Source organism: Chroicocephalus ridibundus, chromosome 2 (genome assembly GCF_963924245.1).
Source record: "Chroicocephalus ridibundus chromosome 2, bChrRid1.1, whole genome shotgun sequence".
Taxonomy (NCBI): domain Eukaryota; kingdom Metazoa; phylum Chordata; class Aves; order Charadriiformes; family Laridae; genus Chroicocephalus; species Chroicocephalus ridibundus.
The window spans coordinates 15,373,102-15,387,805 of NC_086285.1; the positions used below are offsets into that span (position 1 = coordinate 15,373,102).

Below are 14,704 nucleotides of genomic sequence, written 5' to 3' on the forward strand. Positions count from 1 at the left end.
AAGCCTCTAACTTGAGATTTTTTGAAGTAAATTGTTGATATTTTCTGTTTCCAATTCTGATTTTTTAAAAAGATTCTTTATTGCAGGAAGATGTAGAGGCAGAGTCTACATTTTCATTAAATATGAACTTCAGCAGTAAACGAACAAAATTTAAAATTACTACATCAATGCAGAAAGACACGCCACAGGCAAGTATTCTTTGGTGTTTCTAGCTTGAACAGCTTAGTAAGCTTATTTTTCTAAAATCAAATTTATTGTATTAGTTTGGTGTAAGCAGATATAAGAGTACCTGTGTAAGATTTACACCATCATAGCAAAATTGTTTACGTTTAAAGATTAAGCACTGCAGGTTTTTTTGTACTAAAAATATATGCAGGAGAAGATGGAATAGGGAATAAGAAAAAAAAGAAGAAAAAGATAAACAAGAACTATTCCTCTTGTACCAAATGGGGTTGATATTTACCTTGTTTTATCTAATGACTTTTTTGTTGGTGGTGTTTCAATAAAAGCAACTTATTCCAGGAACAGCAGAACCAATCAATTCTGTTTTCCTATGATTTTGTGTCCTTCATCAACTGAAATTAACTCCAGTGTTGATAATCTTTGTTCCCTCTGTATCTCCTAACACATGGGATTTTGTACAAGAGATGTATGTGCTGCTAAACTCAACACGTTGCAGTAAATTCTGCCTGCCTTTCTCCCTAGCAAAATCGCTGGTTTGGATGTCTCTCTTCTACCTTCCTGCTGACTTTCATGAAACTTGGTATTCTTGATTTACGGATGTACTTTGCCTGGAATTGAACTTCACCTAGATGTATTAATTGACAAATCTTAATACAGTAAAAAGTATAGATTCAAGATACCTTTATGCAGTGTTTATTGATCTTACTATATTGTAAGCATTATTATTCTTCCCATGTTGCAGGAGATGGAGCAGACCAGAAGTGCTGTAGATGAAGACAGAAAAATGTATCTTCAAGCTGCTATAGTCCGTATCATGAAAGCACGTAAAGTGTTGCGACATAATGCTCTTATTCAGGAGGTAAGATAAAGTCCTCTTCCTAAGCATGATTTGATGAAAATCTTTAGGATATTTGGGCAAAACATCTGGCCATGAAACTCTCCTATGTCAAAACTAACACTTCAGTGAAATTAGTGAGAATTTCATTGGAGTCTACTTTGAACTGCAGTACTGGAGCGCTAGCTGTGATCCCTCAGTCTTGTAAATGTGTCTTAGCGCTAAAGCATTCGGTGCCTCTGTCCTTGCTCTTTCCTGTTGGCTGTCTCTATGCTGACACGTGTCGTATCCTATAAGAATCATTGCCAGAGCCATAGGTTCAATTGAAAACCTGAGTATCGATATTCTAGGTATGGAATTTCTACAGAAGCACCCAGCCAATTTTGAGCTCTAATTGTAAAGTTGGATTTTATTCTAATCCATGGCTTAAATTTTAAAAGTTGTCTGGGTATGTAGACATGTACTTCTTACTCTCCCTCTTCTGTTGAGAGGTACAGTTGTCTAGATTTTTTAGATTCTAGATTAATGATCTGTGAACTGTCACAGACTGGCTGGGAAGGAAGTGCTGTTTCTTTTGGTTTTCTCCCGTTTTCCCATCTGTGCTAGTTGCCTGCCTTATTCCAACCCAATCCTACCAACCAATTCTCAGTTTTAGTTTTAGCCTTCCAAGGCATTCATTCTTCAGTCTAATTCACTCTTCTGTCTCCTGAGCCTTGCCGGATAGCCTCAGAGTGGACAGGCGGGAGAAGGAATAACGATTCCTGCTTTATTGGACCATTTTGAGCATGGAGGTGGAGAGGCATTCAGTCCTTTTGAGATCTGCCATATATTTTTCTGTCTTGTGGTAATGGAGGAAACCATTTACCACACCCATTGTTTAATTTTTATTTCCTAAAAAAAATAATCAGAGAGCTTGTAAGCCCAGAACTTGCAATGTGAGACATCGTCAAGGTTTTGAGTATTGAAATACTGCTTGTACACAAATACTCTGAAAGCGTATTTGAGTGTCCAAAAGATGAGGCAGTGTAGGTCCTGATTACTTCTCAAAATCTTTGGTTATTTTGTTTCCTGTTACTTAAATCATCCATGCAATGGAATGGCAGGGACTGGAAGGGATCTTCAGAGATCATCTAGTCCAACCCCCCTGCCAAAGCAGGGTCACCTAGAGCAGGTTGGACAGGACGCATCCAGGCGGGTTTTGAATATCTCCAGAGAAGGAGACTCCACAGCCCCTCTGGGCAGCCTGTTGCAGGGCTCTGTCACCCTCAAAGTAAAGAAGTTTTTCCTCATGTTGAGATGGAATTTCCTGTGTTCCAGCTTGTGCCCGTTGCCCCTTGTCCTGTTGCTGGGCAGCACTGCAAAGAGTCTGGCCCCATCTTGTGGACACCCACCCTTTAGATATTTATAAGCATTGATGAGATCAATTACAATGAAATCCTGTAAGAATTTACAGTTGAAACTAGAAAATGGTAGGCAAGCCCTGTTTCATCTTTGAAAATACATTTTTCTGCCTACTCTCAAATTCTTAGAAAAAGTTTTCAAAATGTACTTTGCTTGAGACCAGTTTATAAGGATGGAATAGATTACAAATTTTTATGTTTTAGAAACAAAAAATCCTTTCTGGTTGCTTCTTCCTTTGTTTAACTGAGGAGGCACTAACTGACATGCCTCTGCTGCACTTTGCTATGGCAGTACTCTTGCAGAATAGTACAGTCTATTAACATCAGGTATTTTTTCACGTTTTGCAAGAAAGGTGAATATTTTGATTGTTACTCGATTAAAAACTAAGTAGAGAGTAAAGTTGCTGCTCCATTTATCTATCACCAGCCACATCTACCTGTGTTGGTTTTTTTACCTTAACTTTTAACTAAATTTATGACACTTTTGAAAATCATATGGTTTATCATTTAGTCTTTAGTTCTCGGTTTTGAATACTACTTATCTCCTAGGTGGATTAGAGCATTTAAAACTGAAGGCTAGGCTTATGTTGATATTCATTGATATTTATGCTGCAGTATAGTGTAAGGATGTCATATAGCCTTAATTGAGCAATTGTGAAACCTCAAGCAATAAAAGCAGTGAAGCAGTCCAAAATCCAGTAGGGTTAATTTTTCCTTCTTTTTTGCACTCCAAATTAATTTGTGCCAATCTCCACGCTGCCTCAGCTAAACTGTTACTGATACCTAAGCCTGATTCTTTAAAATGTTAGGTGTCTTCTCTGTAGTCTGTGATATAGACATATTCTTAGGCACTTCAGATGTTGCCAGGTTTTAGAGCAAATTGTATACTTAATGCTTAAACACAAATATGAAAATCTCATGTTAAGTCAAAATTTTACCTAGTTATGTCTGCATTGATCTCTGTAACTTGTTTTGCTTTGTGTTGCATGAATAAGGCCAAATTGACAGGTGGTTGTGAGTTGAACATGCTCAGCTTTCTCGATAGACTGACCTTTATTAAAAAATGAATAACCATCACTTCTATTAAACTTCTGGAATATGCATAACTAACTTCTTGGCTGTTCAGCTTCCTTTTTTTTCCCCTGCTAATCTTGTAGTAAGACTTGATTTACTGTCACAGGGCTTTTTATTTCTTAAAACATTAGTTTCTGATATTGTTACTTATTATGGTGACGTATATACATAGTTCTTGTTACTTTTCTGCAGCATGATGCTTATATACCTACATTGAAAGACTCTTAGCCTTAATGTAGTTAGTTCTGATTCTAGCAGTTAGAGTACAGCACCACACAGTTCATTTAGGGTGAGGCGTCCAGGAAAATACTCAAGGCCCTTGCTAGACCTGTATATGTCAGCATGAGGTCTTTGCTGAGTTGTTAGATAGATTGTGTTAGATATGCCCTCATAGCTCCATGCTGCAGTCACTTGCAGGACAAGGTAACTTTTCCCTTAAAATGAATACGGTCAGTGGGAGTAGTGGAGGGATAAAGGTCAATGCGGTCATTCCCAGAAAATTTTTTTATTCTGACCATCATCAGGTATTTCTATCCATCCTTCTTATTTGTATTATCTTTGAAAAACAAACAAAAAAACCCCAGCAATACAAAATTCTATCTTTTGTTCTTTCTGTCCTAAGTAAATATATGAAGTAGGATGATGACAATCAGTTTGAGTGTAGGGCTGAAGTTAGGTGAAATCTGAGCAGATCTATTAGCTCGTTAGCACCAAGTTCCTTCTCATTTGTACTGCTGTGGAACATACCAGACCCTTGGCTGCCAGCCCAACAAAACTCGCTCTTTTGAGCTTTTTGTTTGCTTTGCTGTGTGAGTTCTACCTGGTGAGCTCTCTTGGCTCACAGAGGGCTCCAGCAAGCTCTAGAGCTGGGACAAAGCCAGCCATGAAAAGCTGTAAAGAAAACAGGAAATCCAGCTGAAATAAAAGCCACTTTCTTTTGAGAAACTACAGGCAAAATACATTGTGAAACTTGGGCAGGAAGATCTTTTGTTTGCCTCGCTTGCCATTGCTAGGAAGTGGAGAGGAGAAGGTAATAGTCATTTTCTTTGCTGCAGGTTGGCCACAAGAGTAAAATGTGAAAAAGTTTTGAAGTTAATAGATACGTGTATTCTGTTACTACACACCGTTTCATCCTCTTTTCTACAAGAGAAGGAGCAAAACTGAGAACCATTAAGAGACGTCTAAAGTTTTGCCTACAGCTCCGGTTTCTTCCACAATGCATATATATATTTTTACAATAAATAATTTTTTAGTGTATGTATTACAAAGTTCCAGCATAGCCAGGTGGAGCTTGCCAAATCATAGGGCTGTCTGCAGTGACTGAAGAAAGAGAGGTTCATCCCAATTGTCTCAAATTGTATAGGAGAGGAGGTCAGTGGTAGAGGGGCTGCATTTACATCTTCGGGCAGCTGAGCAGTTCAGGTGCCTTCCAGGACCAGGTGTACAGCACTACATGGGCTGGAATTTAGACAAAACACAACAAATTCAGCTCACATCTTGTTGCAACAGCAATAAAGTAGTATAACTTTACAAAATCATTACTACTTGGGCTCTGTCTTTTGTGATGAAGTGTCAGCTAGGGCTTTTCAATAAATTTTCTGAAAGAAAAAGTGTTATGTTTTTCTTGAAAATTTGATTGTCTAGTGCAGTAGAATCTCTGAAGATAGGTTGCATTTTTAATATATCTAAACTGTGGTATTCAAGAATGAATAAAGTCTTATAACATTACAATCCGATGTTTTTGTAATTTGCTATGTACCTGTTTACATGCCTTCTAAACATGTCTTTTTAATGCTATAAAGAACAGGTTTCACAAATCTTTATTAAATTGTCTTCTCTATTTTTTTATGATAACAAAAGTGGTGATGGATGCAAAGAAAGTTGTATTCAACTTTAGAGGTAGTTTTGAAAAATACAATCAAGGGAAATTTAACCATTCAGAATAGTATAAAGTATTATTAAAACTAAGCTTAACGCATTCTTCAGGCATTTAATTTCCAAGTAAGACTGATGTAAGTCAAACAAAATTTGGGAGTCCATAAATGAATCGTTCCAGAACAATGGAAGTACATAAAGAGAAGTAAAAGGGACCTAGTCTAGGAAGAGAAGTCAGTAGCAGAGCCAGCATGGAAAGGCACATAGCGTTTTACAAAATTTTCACTTTGCTTAAACTGTGACAATAGTAAAGTGAAGAAATGTGTTAATGTTAGATTAATTTTTAACCTGAATATTTTGTACCGTGGCAAATTAAGCAAGCAAGAGGACTGAAAAGATCTGGTTAACGTGTAGGCAAACTAACCAATGAGCAGAGCAGTCAGTTTAAGTGTCCTGACACTAATGTATAGAGATGCTTTGTTCATTGTTATAAATGAACTATTCCGGGTTTATTTCATCCTGTCTTTAAAAGAAAAATATACTGAATTTGCCTTAAAGCCCTTAGTGAATATTTCTATAGCTTTTATAACTGTTGTAAATAAAAATAACACAAACCCCATGTCTTTCTTTTGCAGGTAATTAGCCAATCAAGAGCTAGGTTTAACCCAAGTATCAGCATGATTAAGAAGTGTATTGAAGTTCTGATAGACAAACAGTACATAGAGCGAAGCCAGGCCTCTGCAGACGAGTACAGCTATGTAGCATGATGTTGCTGCCCTGCAGGTATGGTCGTAAGGAGATCATTGCTGTCACTGTTTGGTGTGTTCCTGTGGGAAGAGGCAGGCCTGTGCCTCCATAATTGGTCACTTGGCAGCCCCTGTTTTTCTGCTGTTTACAACATCACCAGTGCCATGTCATGAGCGTCAATGAAAATGCCTATAGATATTTCAAGCTCATGTCATTATGACATTTCTTAAAACTTTACTAAAAGAATGAGTGAAGTATTGCTGAAATGTGGAAAATTGGTTGGGTACCATGCTTTTTTTTTTTTTTTTTCCTCCCCTTTCACGTTTGCAGTTGATGTTTTTTAATGTATCTTAAGACAAAGTAAAAAAATAAAAAAACCTAAATATTGTAATATGACAGATAACCTAATAATTGTATCTACATTAAAATGTAAAAAAAAATGACGAACATGATACTGCTGCTTGTCAAATAAAAAAATAAAGTTATATAATGTGTCTCGAATGATTGTAGAAATGGATATAGCATTAATGTCTGTAAATATTATTCAGACCTAGAAGACTAAAAATAATGTTTTGTGTTTGGGTTTTGGATAGCCTCAGAAGTAAATCTGATGTTAGGACAAATTTATATGAAACTGAATACCGGGTATGTTATGTTTGATGTGACTATAAAAAAAATATTTATGGTTAAGTGCACATCTTGTTTTCTTGAGATTAGGCTAATTTACATTCTTAGTGCCTGAAGGCCTACTCTGTGTCTGCTAATCTCACACTGTAGGAATATGTTACAAGAGAAAATAAATAGACATTTGAGGGGATTCAAGTAGTGTAGTTCACAAAGAGTTAGAAATGAATATAATGAACGTCAAAGATACAGTTCAGTGGCTTGTGAAACCACCCTATTAATGGGAAAGAATGTAGCAGACTAGTAATTGAAAAATGTTGTTTCACTAATGCATTGGGTAGAAACTCTACATGGATAGGTACCTATGTTTGTTTCCACATACGCCCATACTGTTTTTTTCCTGTTTTCCCTCCTAACTCATATGGTTGTATTTATCGTATTTTGTTTTCTTCTGCCCCAATTAGATTTCTAGCTGTTTGGGTGGGACAAGAAATCCATGGGCTATTACATGTCCTGCGTTGTTTATCAGGGATGGCATGGTGACTGTTCACTCTCACATAAGCAAAGTATAATTTTAAAAGGTACTAATTCTACCGCTGGAAATAGTTGGAGTTTAGGAGCATTAAGGGTGTGAACACTGAATACCTGCTGCAGAAAAGAGTTTCCTTATGGCCACGCCTGCTATTATCATTGACAGGATAAATATTAAGTTAACTTTAAATGTTCTATTTTTGCCAAATTTTATTTGTGTGCATATAAAATATATATATGTAGATATATATTCTTTGCAATATTTTTTTAGATTGTGTGATATTTCATCACCTACTAAAAGTCCACAGATCAAGAATTAATTTTAAAGGAAAAAAAAAAAGCCTTTAAGGGGAACTTTTTCCTTCTTTTTTGTTTTTCTAGTTCTTCACTGTATGAAAGGTTTCTCTCCGACTCTCAGATTGTTACTGTCTCTTATTTCTTAAGTGGCATCACATTCATATGTCATCTGGAGGGTATAGTAAACTTTCTATAGTTAACTAGGAAATGCATCAAGGAGTGGTAATAAGTTTTCCTTATGTGGATTTTGCTGAGAGTGAATAAAGGGCAATAAACAATGAAGGGCACTAAGCACTTCTTCCATATTTATGGTGTTTTGTCCCACTACACTAAGATCTAGATTTTTTTAAAAATGGATTTATGTCTTCAAGAAGTGGATTTTTTTAACTGATCGTAATATGGTGCCATAAGTTCTTGTCTAAACTGGTAGTTTGGAGTTGTATATGCATGTTAGGAGACAGCACAGGTGCTTATAGTGTCACTAAGTGTAGTAAACAGGAGACACATTAGCATAGATTTTGACTGGAGTGACTTTTAATCTATTTCAGTGTGAAACGTTTCTGTGCTTTATAAAAAGTAATTCATTACTTCTTATGACAAAAAAAATAGAATAGAGGAATATTTTATGACACAACAGAAAAAATATTGCCTGAACATTGAATCATCAGATCCTTTCTCCAGAAAACAAACTAACAGTGACACCAAAGCTTCTGGAAACAAATGTGTTTTATCTTGTAACTTGTGTATGAGTCAAAAGATTTTAAGCTTGTTTCTTCATAAAAGGGTTAATAAAAGCTTTATTTAAATATAGATTGCAGTAGCAAAATTTTAAGACTGAGTTTGAAAAAGCCTTAACAAATTTATTTTCAGAATTACTTCATAGATGAAACAAAAACTTTACTGCTCTAGCCCAAACGTGTAAGGTTTTAGCATTACCTTATCTCTGAATTTTTGCATACCTAAAACATCAAAAGTAGTATTTTGTTTTCTAGATAAGCACGCTGCTGAGTTGAGACATGTTTAGTGAGTTAAAAACATTCATATATTTCAGCACGGTTGGCACCCCCAGACAATGTCTTTCATAATTATACACAAACTCAGTCTTTTCAGTGCCTCTTGGGAAACATGGCTGTAGCTGGGAAACATTTTGAATTCTACTTTGTAACTCACACCTTCCCCCTAAGGAAAAAAGTGGTGCAAAGATTCATCCCTGTGTAGCTGGGTTAGGTCACTGAAGTCATCGCTGGCACACAGTGGTGCAGCGTATAGTGTAGTGCTACAGCCTGGCAGCTCAATACATCTGGCAAGTGTCATTTCACAATACAAAGTGCTGTGTTAACAGGAGGGGCAAATCATGAAAAGAGAAGATGTCCAAAAATGCCTTGTTCTTTTAATTGTTCACTAAAAGGAACTGGTATAATTGTACAGATTTTTGTATTTATTATAACCCTGTTAACATGTATGACCTGCTAGTTTATTGGGAGCCGAACAGCTGAGTCTGGAAACCTAATGATTTCATACATCTCATGCATTTCTAATACCAAAATGCATTTTACCTCTAGTACTGAGTGTTATAGATAATTCCTATGCCAATTGAAAATGTTATTTCTATGATGTTTTAATTTGTCTTCAGATTGATTATCGTACTCTACGAAAGAAAAACGTGTACCTCTATTTCAGTGTGTTCATACATACAGGGCTGCTGGAGCTATGAAAGGTACTTAAATCACCACAACATGAGAAAACAGTTTTCAAAACAGGGAGTATCGTTACTTTTTAAGAAATTTTTCAGTAAGTACATCACTTTTCCAAATAAGGAGCAGAGTACAGAAATTGGTCAAAGGATAAATACATTTTGTAAGCTGATATCTTTCATCTGTTTAGAAAGCCATTTCTTATCCTTAAAAAATTTTAGTTTTTTAAGGATAATTTTAAAAGCAAATCTTACAACATAGTATTGATTCTTGAGCAGAATAAATTATTTGTACTCTAGAGCAAATATGTTAGAACTGTCTATGCTTTACAAATACGCTAAGTACGTAGAGTTAATTAATCTAAGGTATTACAATCTATGAAAATACATTCTCCAGAAACAGTTGTTCTTGCACTGAGTGTTTTCTCATGTTACAAATCTGAAGTTATCCTTACTTGCTTATGGTAAATTGTGCTGCGCTTCCTAGCTGATAACAACAGAGTTTTTGCAAGTTTCCAGGCAAAAGAAGAGGAAAGGCCAAAACATTGTTTGGGTATAATAATTTTAAAACAATGCAAGACTCTGCTAAATGCAAGTGTGTGTGTGTGGATTTAAAGAGGGAAGGTGAGCAAATATGATAGTATCTGGACATGTTAGCTTGGATGTGCGTTTCATGTTGTCTCTCGGTTCTGTGGAATTTGCAATTGCATCAATAAGGAAAGAAAATTAAAACCAGCAAAAGGAATGAGGAAGATGAGGGGGCTGGTCAGTTGGCCTCCATTTTAGAAGTGTTGGAGTTGTATTTTTGCATTCGTTATCTTTGAATGGTTTAAACATGCATATGTTAATGACAGGATTACTATTGAGTTCAGTAATGATGATTACCTGTCGTGTGTTTGAGGAAGAAGTGTGCTGGAGTATTCAGAGCAGCAGTGCATTTGTCATAGCCACGTGTTGGTGCTGCTCCCATCAGCTGTCCCAGGAAGCAGCAGGAAGACTTGAAAGCTCCCTTAATCTCCCCAGTGAGTCCAGTCCTGCACGTGTAGCTGAGAAGTCAAGGACTCTCCTATGCCCGAGAAGTATTATGAAGCAAGTCAAAAGGTATTGTTAGTAGCTTCTAAAACAGTTCTAGTAGTTTAGGGAATTACTTCCTCTATTAATTTCTACACCCTCTCTGGGACCCTTGTGACTGAAAGCTATCAACGTGATTTAAGCAGAACTGAAAAGCCCTCTTGGTTGGTTGCTTTGACTGGAGCCCTGAACAGCTTGCATTAACACTGTCATAAGTTCCTCCTGCTCAGCTGGGGAAGGTAATGGGTGTGTGCATTACTAGTCTATTACAATATCAAGTAAAAACTTCGTACTTGAGACACTGATGGAGCTTGCTGTATATGAACTCTTTCTAAAGCTTCTGGACTAGCCAGAAATCTCCTCTGGTCTTTTATACTGAGGAGGGCTGTACTAACTTTATGTGTCCTTCCATCCGCTCTTCCACTGAGATAAATAAAATCATACGGTGGTGTTTCTATAAATACTGCTCTCCTAATCTTCCCTGATGTGGTGTTACATACCAGGAACAGAAAATCATGTATTTTGGGACTACAGAAAGTAAAATAGGATGGATGAAACACTTCCCAATGTCTGTACAGCCGAGTCAGTCTGACTCTTATCCAGCCCAGTGTTTGGTATATTACTGTTTACAGCAGCAATGGATACATAAGGAGATTGTTAGGCGTGTTTTCATCTGAAAGTGGCCTTGTTCTTAGCATAGTCATTGTTTGGTAAGCACTGTAGTTATCACCTTTTGGTGGAAGCTGGTGGTTCTGATGTATGTCAGACTTTTTTCCAGGAGCTGTGCATGGTAGCACTGCAGTTGCCAACAGTTATTAAAGAAGAGTGGTTTGAGGACAGTTTTGAAACTTGACAGGTCATCGTTGCCTGTCTTTTAGTGTTGGTTATATCATCTGTAACTTACTAGGTATATAGGATAAAAAGTGTGACACTTCTTGGGTAGTTTTTCACATTGTATTGAACAATTTCAGTTTCATAAGATGTGCTTGATCTGTTTTAAAAACCCTACGCATGTGTCCATTTTCCTTTCGTCTTTCCAGCCACCAGCTTCATGGTCATTGGGACTTGAGTTTGAGAGATTAAAAAAGAATCTGAAACTCCTGAAACTCTTACCTGCTTCCCAGGGCTTTTTGTGTATTTTTTCATTGCAATATTCAAAGGACTAAAAAACATTTATTGGGACAAGGGACCTGTGGGAGCTGGGGCCGTGGGTTGCAGGCAGTGGGGGTGGTACACTGAAGATGAGCCATCTGCTTCTCGGGGCAGAAGGAAAGCAGCGGTGGCCAGAATTGTGTATGCAAAATTCAGCCACTGTGTTTGTTGATGTCCATAATAAACTCTAATGATAGCTAGTAATCTAGTTACCGGTAATGAATTAGTATGTGAACATTTAAGTTTAGGGGCCACCTCACCATCTGGGGACTCAGACTTGGAAATCAGGCTTTCAGAACTGCCTTTTTGGATGTGAACATACGTTCTGCCTGACTGCCATCTGAAGTCAGGAAAATGAGTCATGTGAATCTCACCTGTAACCTCGTCTCAGTGATTCCAGGTGAAATTCTCTCTCCCTTCCCCACAGTGGGTTTCTGCTGCCACATGTTTTAGTGTACCGGTAATGGTGTATCTAAGCTTTACTGTAGCCACAAATGGAAGGGAATAGACGTACACCCACAAAGCGTGCGCTGCTTAAAACCTGAGTCATGGCTGTGAATCAGAGATATACCCGTTGCAGCTGGTGAAAGCGATTTGGGAGGATGTAACATTCCTGTTGAGAGCAACAGTAGTCGTCTCATTTTGGGCTAAGAGAACCTTCCATCTGCGTGAAAGGAGACTCTAGCCTTAAGAAACCCTCTATCCATTAAGAAGACACCACAAATTAATCCTGGCATCCATATTTATTTTTTTTTAGGGATATGGTTTAGTGGTGGTTTTTGTCAGAGTTCGGTTGTTGGTTTGACTCTATGATCTGAAAGGTCCCTTCCAACCTAGACAATTCTATGATTCTATGATTTTTGAGTAAAATAATCAAGAAATTACCCTATCTGCTCCTCAGCCCTCTTTCCTCAAGGCAGTAGCCTTGCCTGTTTTGGATGCCCTACCTCTTTCAGAGTGCTGGGCATTTAATTTTTAAAAATGTGTATTTTAAAAGACATGTATATCGTTTGACAGGAAGAGAAACAGAGCTTGTGTCACTGAGTGAGGCTGGTATTAGCTTAGTGGGAAGGGGCAAGTGGGGACGTGTATTCAGGTCCCGAGCGACAGCCTGGCAGCTGGGGCAGAAGAGTGTGGGGTTTTGCATGTGGACTGACAGACCCTCTTTACTCTTTCCCACACCCAGGCACAGCCTTTGAAATGCAGAGCTGGAATATCTGCTTGCTGACAGGCAGAGCTGGAATATCTGCTCCTTCCCTTCCTGCTGCAGCTCCCGTCGAGCGTAAGGGCTCCGTGTCTGGACAAGCCTTGCTTTGCCAACCGGTTCCTAGGGGAAGGCAGCGCCGTCACCCGCTCGCAGGGGAGGAAGTGTTGGGTGCGAAGAAGGTGCGCTGCATCTAACTACCCATAAAGATGCCAAGAAGCATGGGATAAAGTTCTTAATAGTGTGTTATCTGAAGTGGCTCAGGAAGCCGTTGGTTATGTGGGTCGTATGCAGTGACAAAGATGAAAATAGGTAAAATAGCTGCTTTATGCACAGATTTGCTTTTTCCTTTTTTTTTTTTTTTTTTTTGCTGGTTTGTAAGTCCTTTAGTAACATAACATACATACCGACTTTGGAAAAGCAGATCTTCAAGAAGTTTATTTTGGAGGGTTTTGTGTGAGATGTTTAGTTCACACTTCTTGCTGATGCAGACTCTGGGCTTTGCATCTTCCAGAATTTCCTTCCAGGCTCTCTAAAATGGCCATGATGCCGTTCCACACCTGAGACAAGGGTTGGTTGGCTGAGCTCCAGGCACCAGAAAGTTGTTTCTCTTTGCAGGGGCTGTTCTTGCTGTGTACACACCTTCTTGCTGCGTCGAGCTCTTCTTTCTTGCCATACCCCTTTAGGCTTTGTTGTCTAGCTAGTGTGTTTTGTATATGGCAATCATATATAGTGCCTTAAAACTTATTTTTTTAAATCCCTGCTTATGAAGGTACGTCACAAGTTTCTATCTCTCTGTGTGCTTCTGTAAGAAGGTGTTTGGCCCAGGCTTCCTTGGAATGTGATTTTATTACTGTCATACTCATGAGAGCTCTGGGATACTTACACCAAATTTTCTTCAGGGGTTTGGCGTCGGTCATGGCTGGTTTTAAGACCAATTATAAAACTAAAAATCACATTAAATCCTGTCCATGTAGACTAGAGTTTAGATAACACTCTTACAGAGCACGGCAAACCATCCATTAGTGCTTCATGTCCTAGAGAGTAGGATTTTGAAATAACTTTTTGTTGTCCTTAGAAATCCTTTGGGGGTTTATTTTGTTGATTTTTTTTGTGTGTAAAATGCTTGTGAAAACCTTCACTTAGCTACAGATTAGTCAGAGTATGGACAACATAAACACAAACTTATTTTCCAGCCATCATCTGTAGTGATGGAGGAAGCAACTGTGATAGGACGTCATTGTATTCATCCTCTGCTGGAGGCTACGGAAACTCTCAGAGATTTTAGAGGAGTTATGTTCAATAACAACTGCTCTAAAATCACTGTTGGTAGAAGTTGCAGCATGGAATGGAGAGATCCTTCCACTGTTGTGGTTTCACACAATGGGATTGTTAATTTCTTTGCTCAACAGAATCATTGGCTGATTGGGAAAATTTGGGGAAGATGTCAGAAAGCTGTCAAAAATGCCTGGGGCCATTGCCATCAGCAGGTGTTTCTCATCTTCCCTGAAGCCACTTGTACAATGTGATTCCCCTGCCAGCTCTGCAGCAGCATTACTCTCGTGATTTAATTGTGTCTGTGTGGAAACGTGGGTGGTTTCCTTAAAATGTATTGTTATAGCAGAATCTCTGCTGTTCACAGAGACTTTCCAGCCCTAGCGGCTGTGAGGAGAGCGGTGTGACAGTACGTTCTGCTGAAAAGGTCAGATATTAGGAAGACAAATATGAAGAAATTAAGGTGTATTGCCTCTCCTTTGTTAGTATGAAGGTATCTGGGGTGCATGGGCCTGTTCCTACAGCAGAGGTAGCGGTGGCTGCCGAGCCAGACAGTGCTGGCCGTTCCCTCCCTGCCCTTGCCAGCTCCTCCCTGGCTCCTTCCTGCGAGGCAGCCAGGACTCAGCTGGTCCCAAGGCCAGTGTCCCACAGCAGCAGCAGCCACCTCTTCTTAACAATATGTTTTAGGAGAAGAAATACTCTCCACGGTGGAGTCAGTATTTAGCATGGTGGGCTATCTGTGG

The 14,704-nt window shown here is 38.5% G+C and overlaps 1 protein-coding gene across 3 annotated transcripts in view; it reads left to right on the top strand.

The window, feature by feature from the left end:
* Positions 1 to 10,951, top strand: part of CUL2 (cullin 2) — a 55,703-nt gene extending 44,752 nt beyond the window's left edge. The window contains exons 20-22 of one of the 3 annotated variants that reach the window (XM_063324473.1): positions 87 to 188; positions 926 to 1,042; positions 6,003 to 10,950. In XM_063324473.1, coding sequence (XP_063180543.1) covers positions 87 to 188; positions 926 to 1,042; positions 6,003 to 6,134 — 351 coding nt within the window. In that variant the 3' untranslated portion in view covers positions 6,135 to 10,950. Of the gene's footprint in view, positions 1 to 86; positions 189 to 925; positions 1,043 to 6,002 lie in introns of all 3 variants that reach the window. The other 2 variants (XM_063324475.1, XM_063324474.1) reach the window with 2 other exon arrangements.
* The last annotated feature ends 3,753 nt before the right edge of the window (positions 10,952 to 14,704 follow it).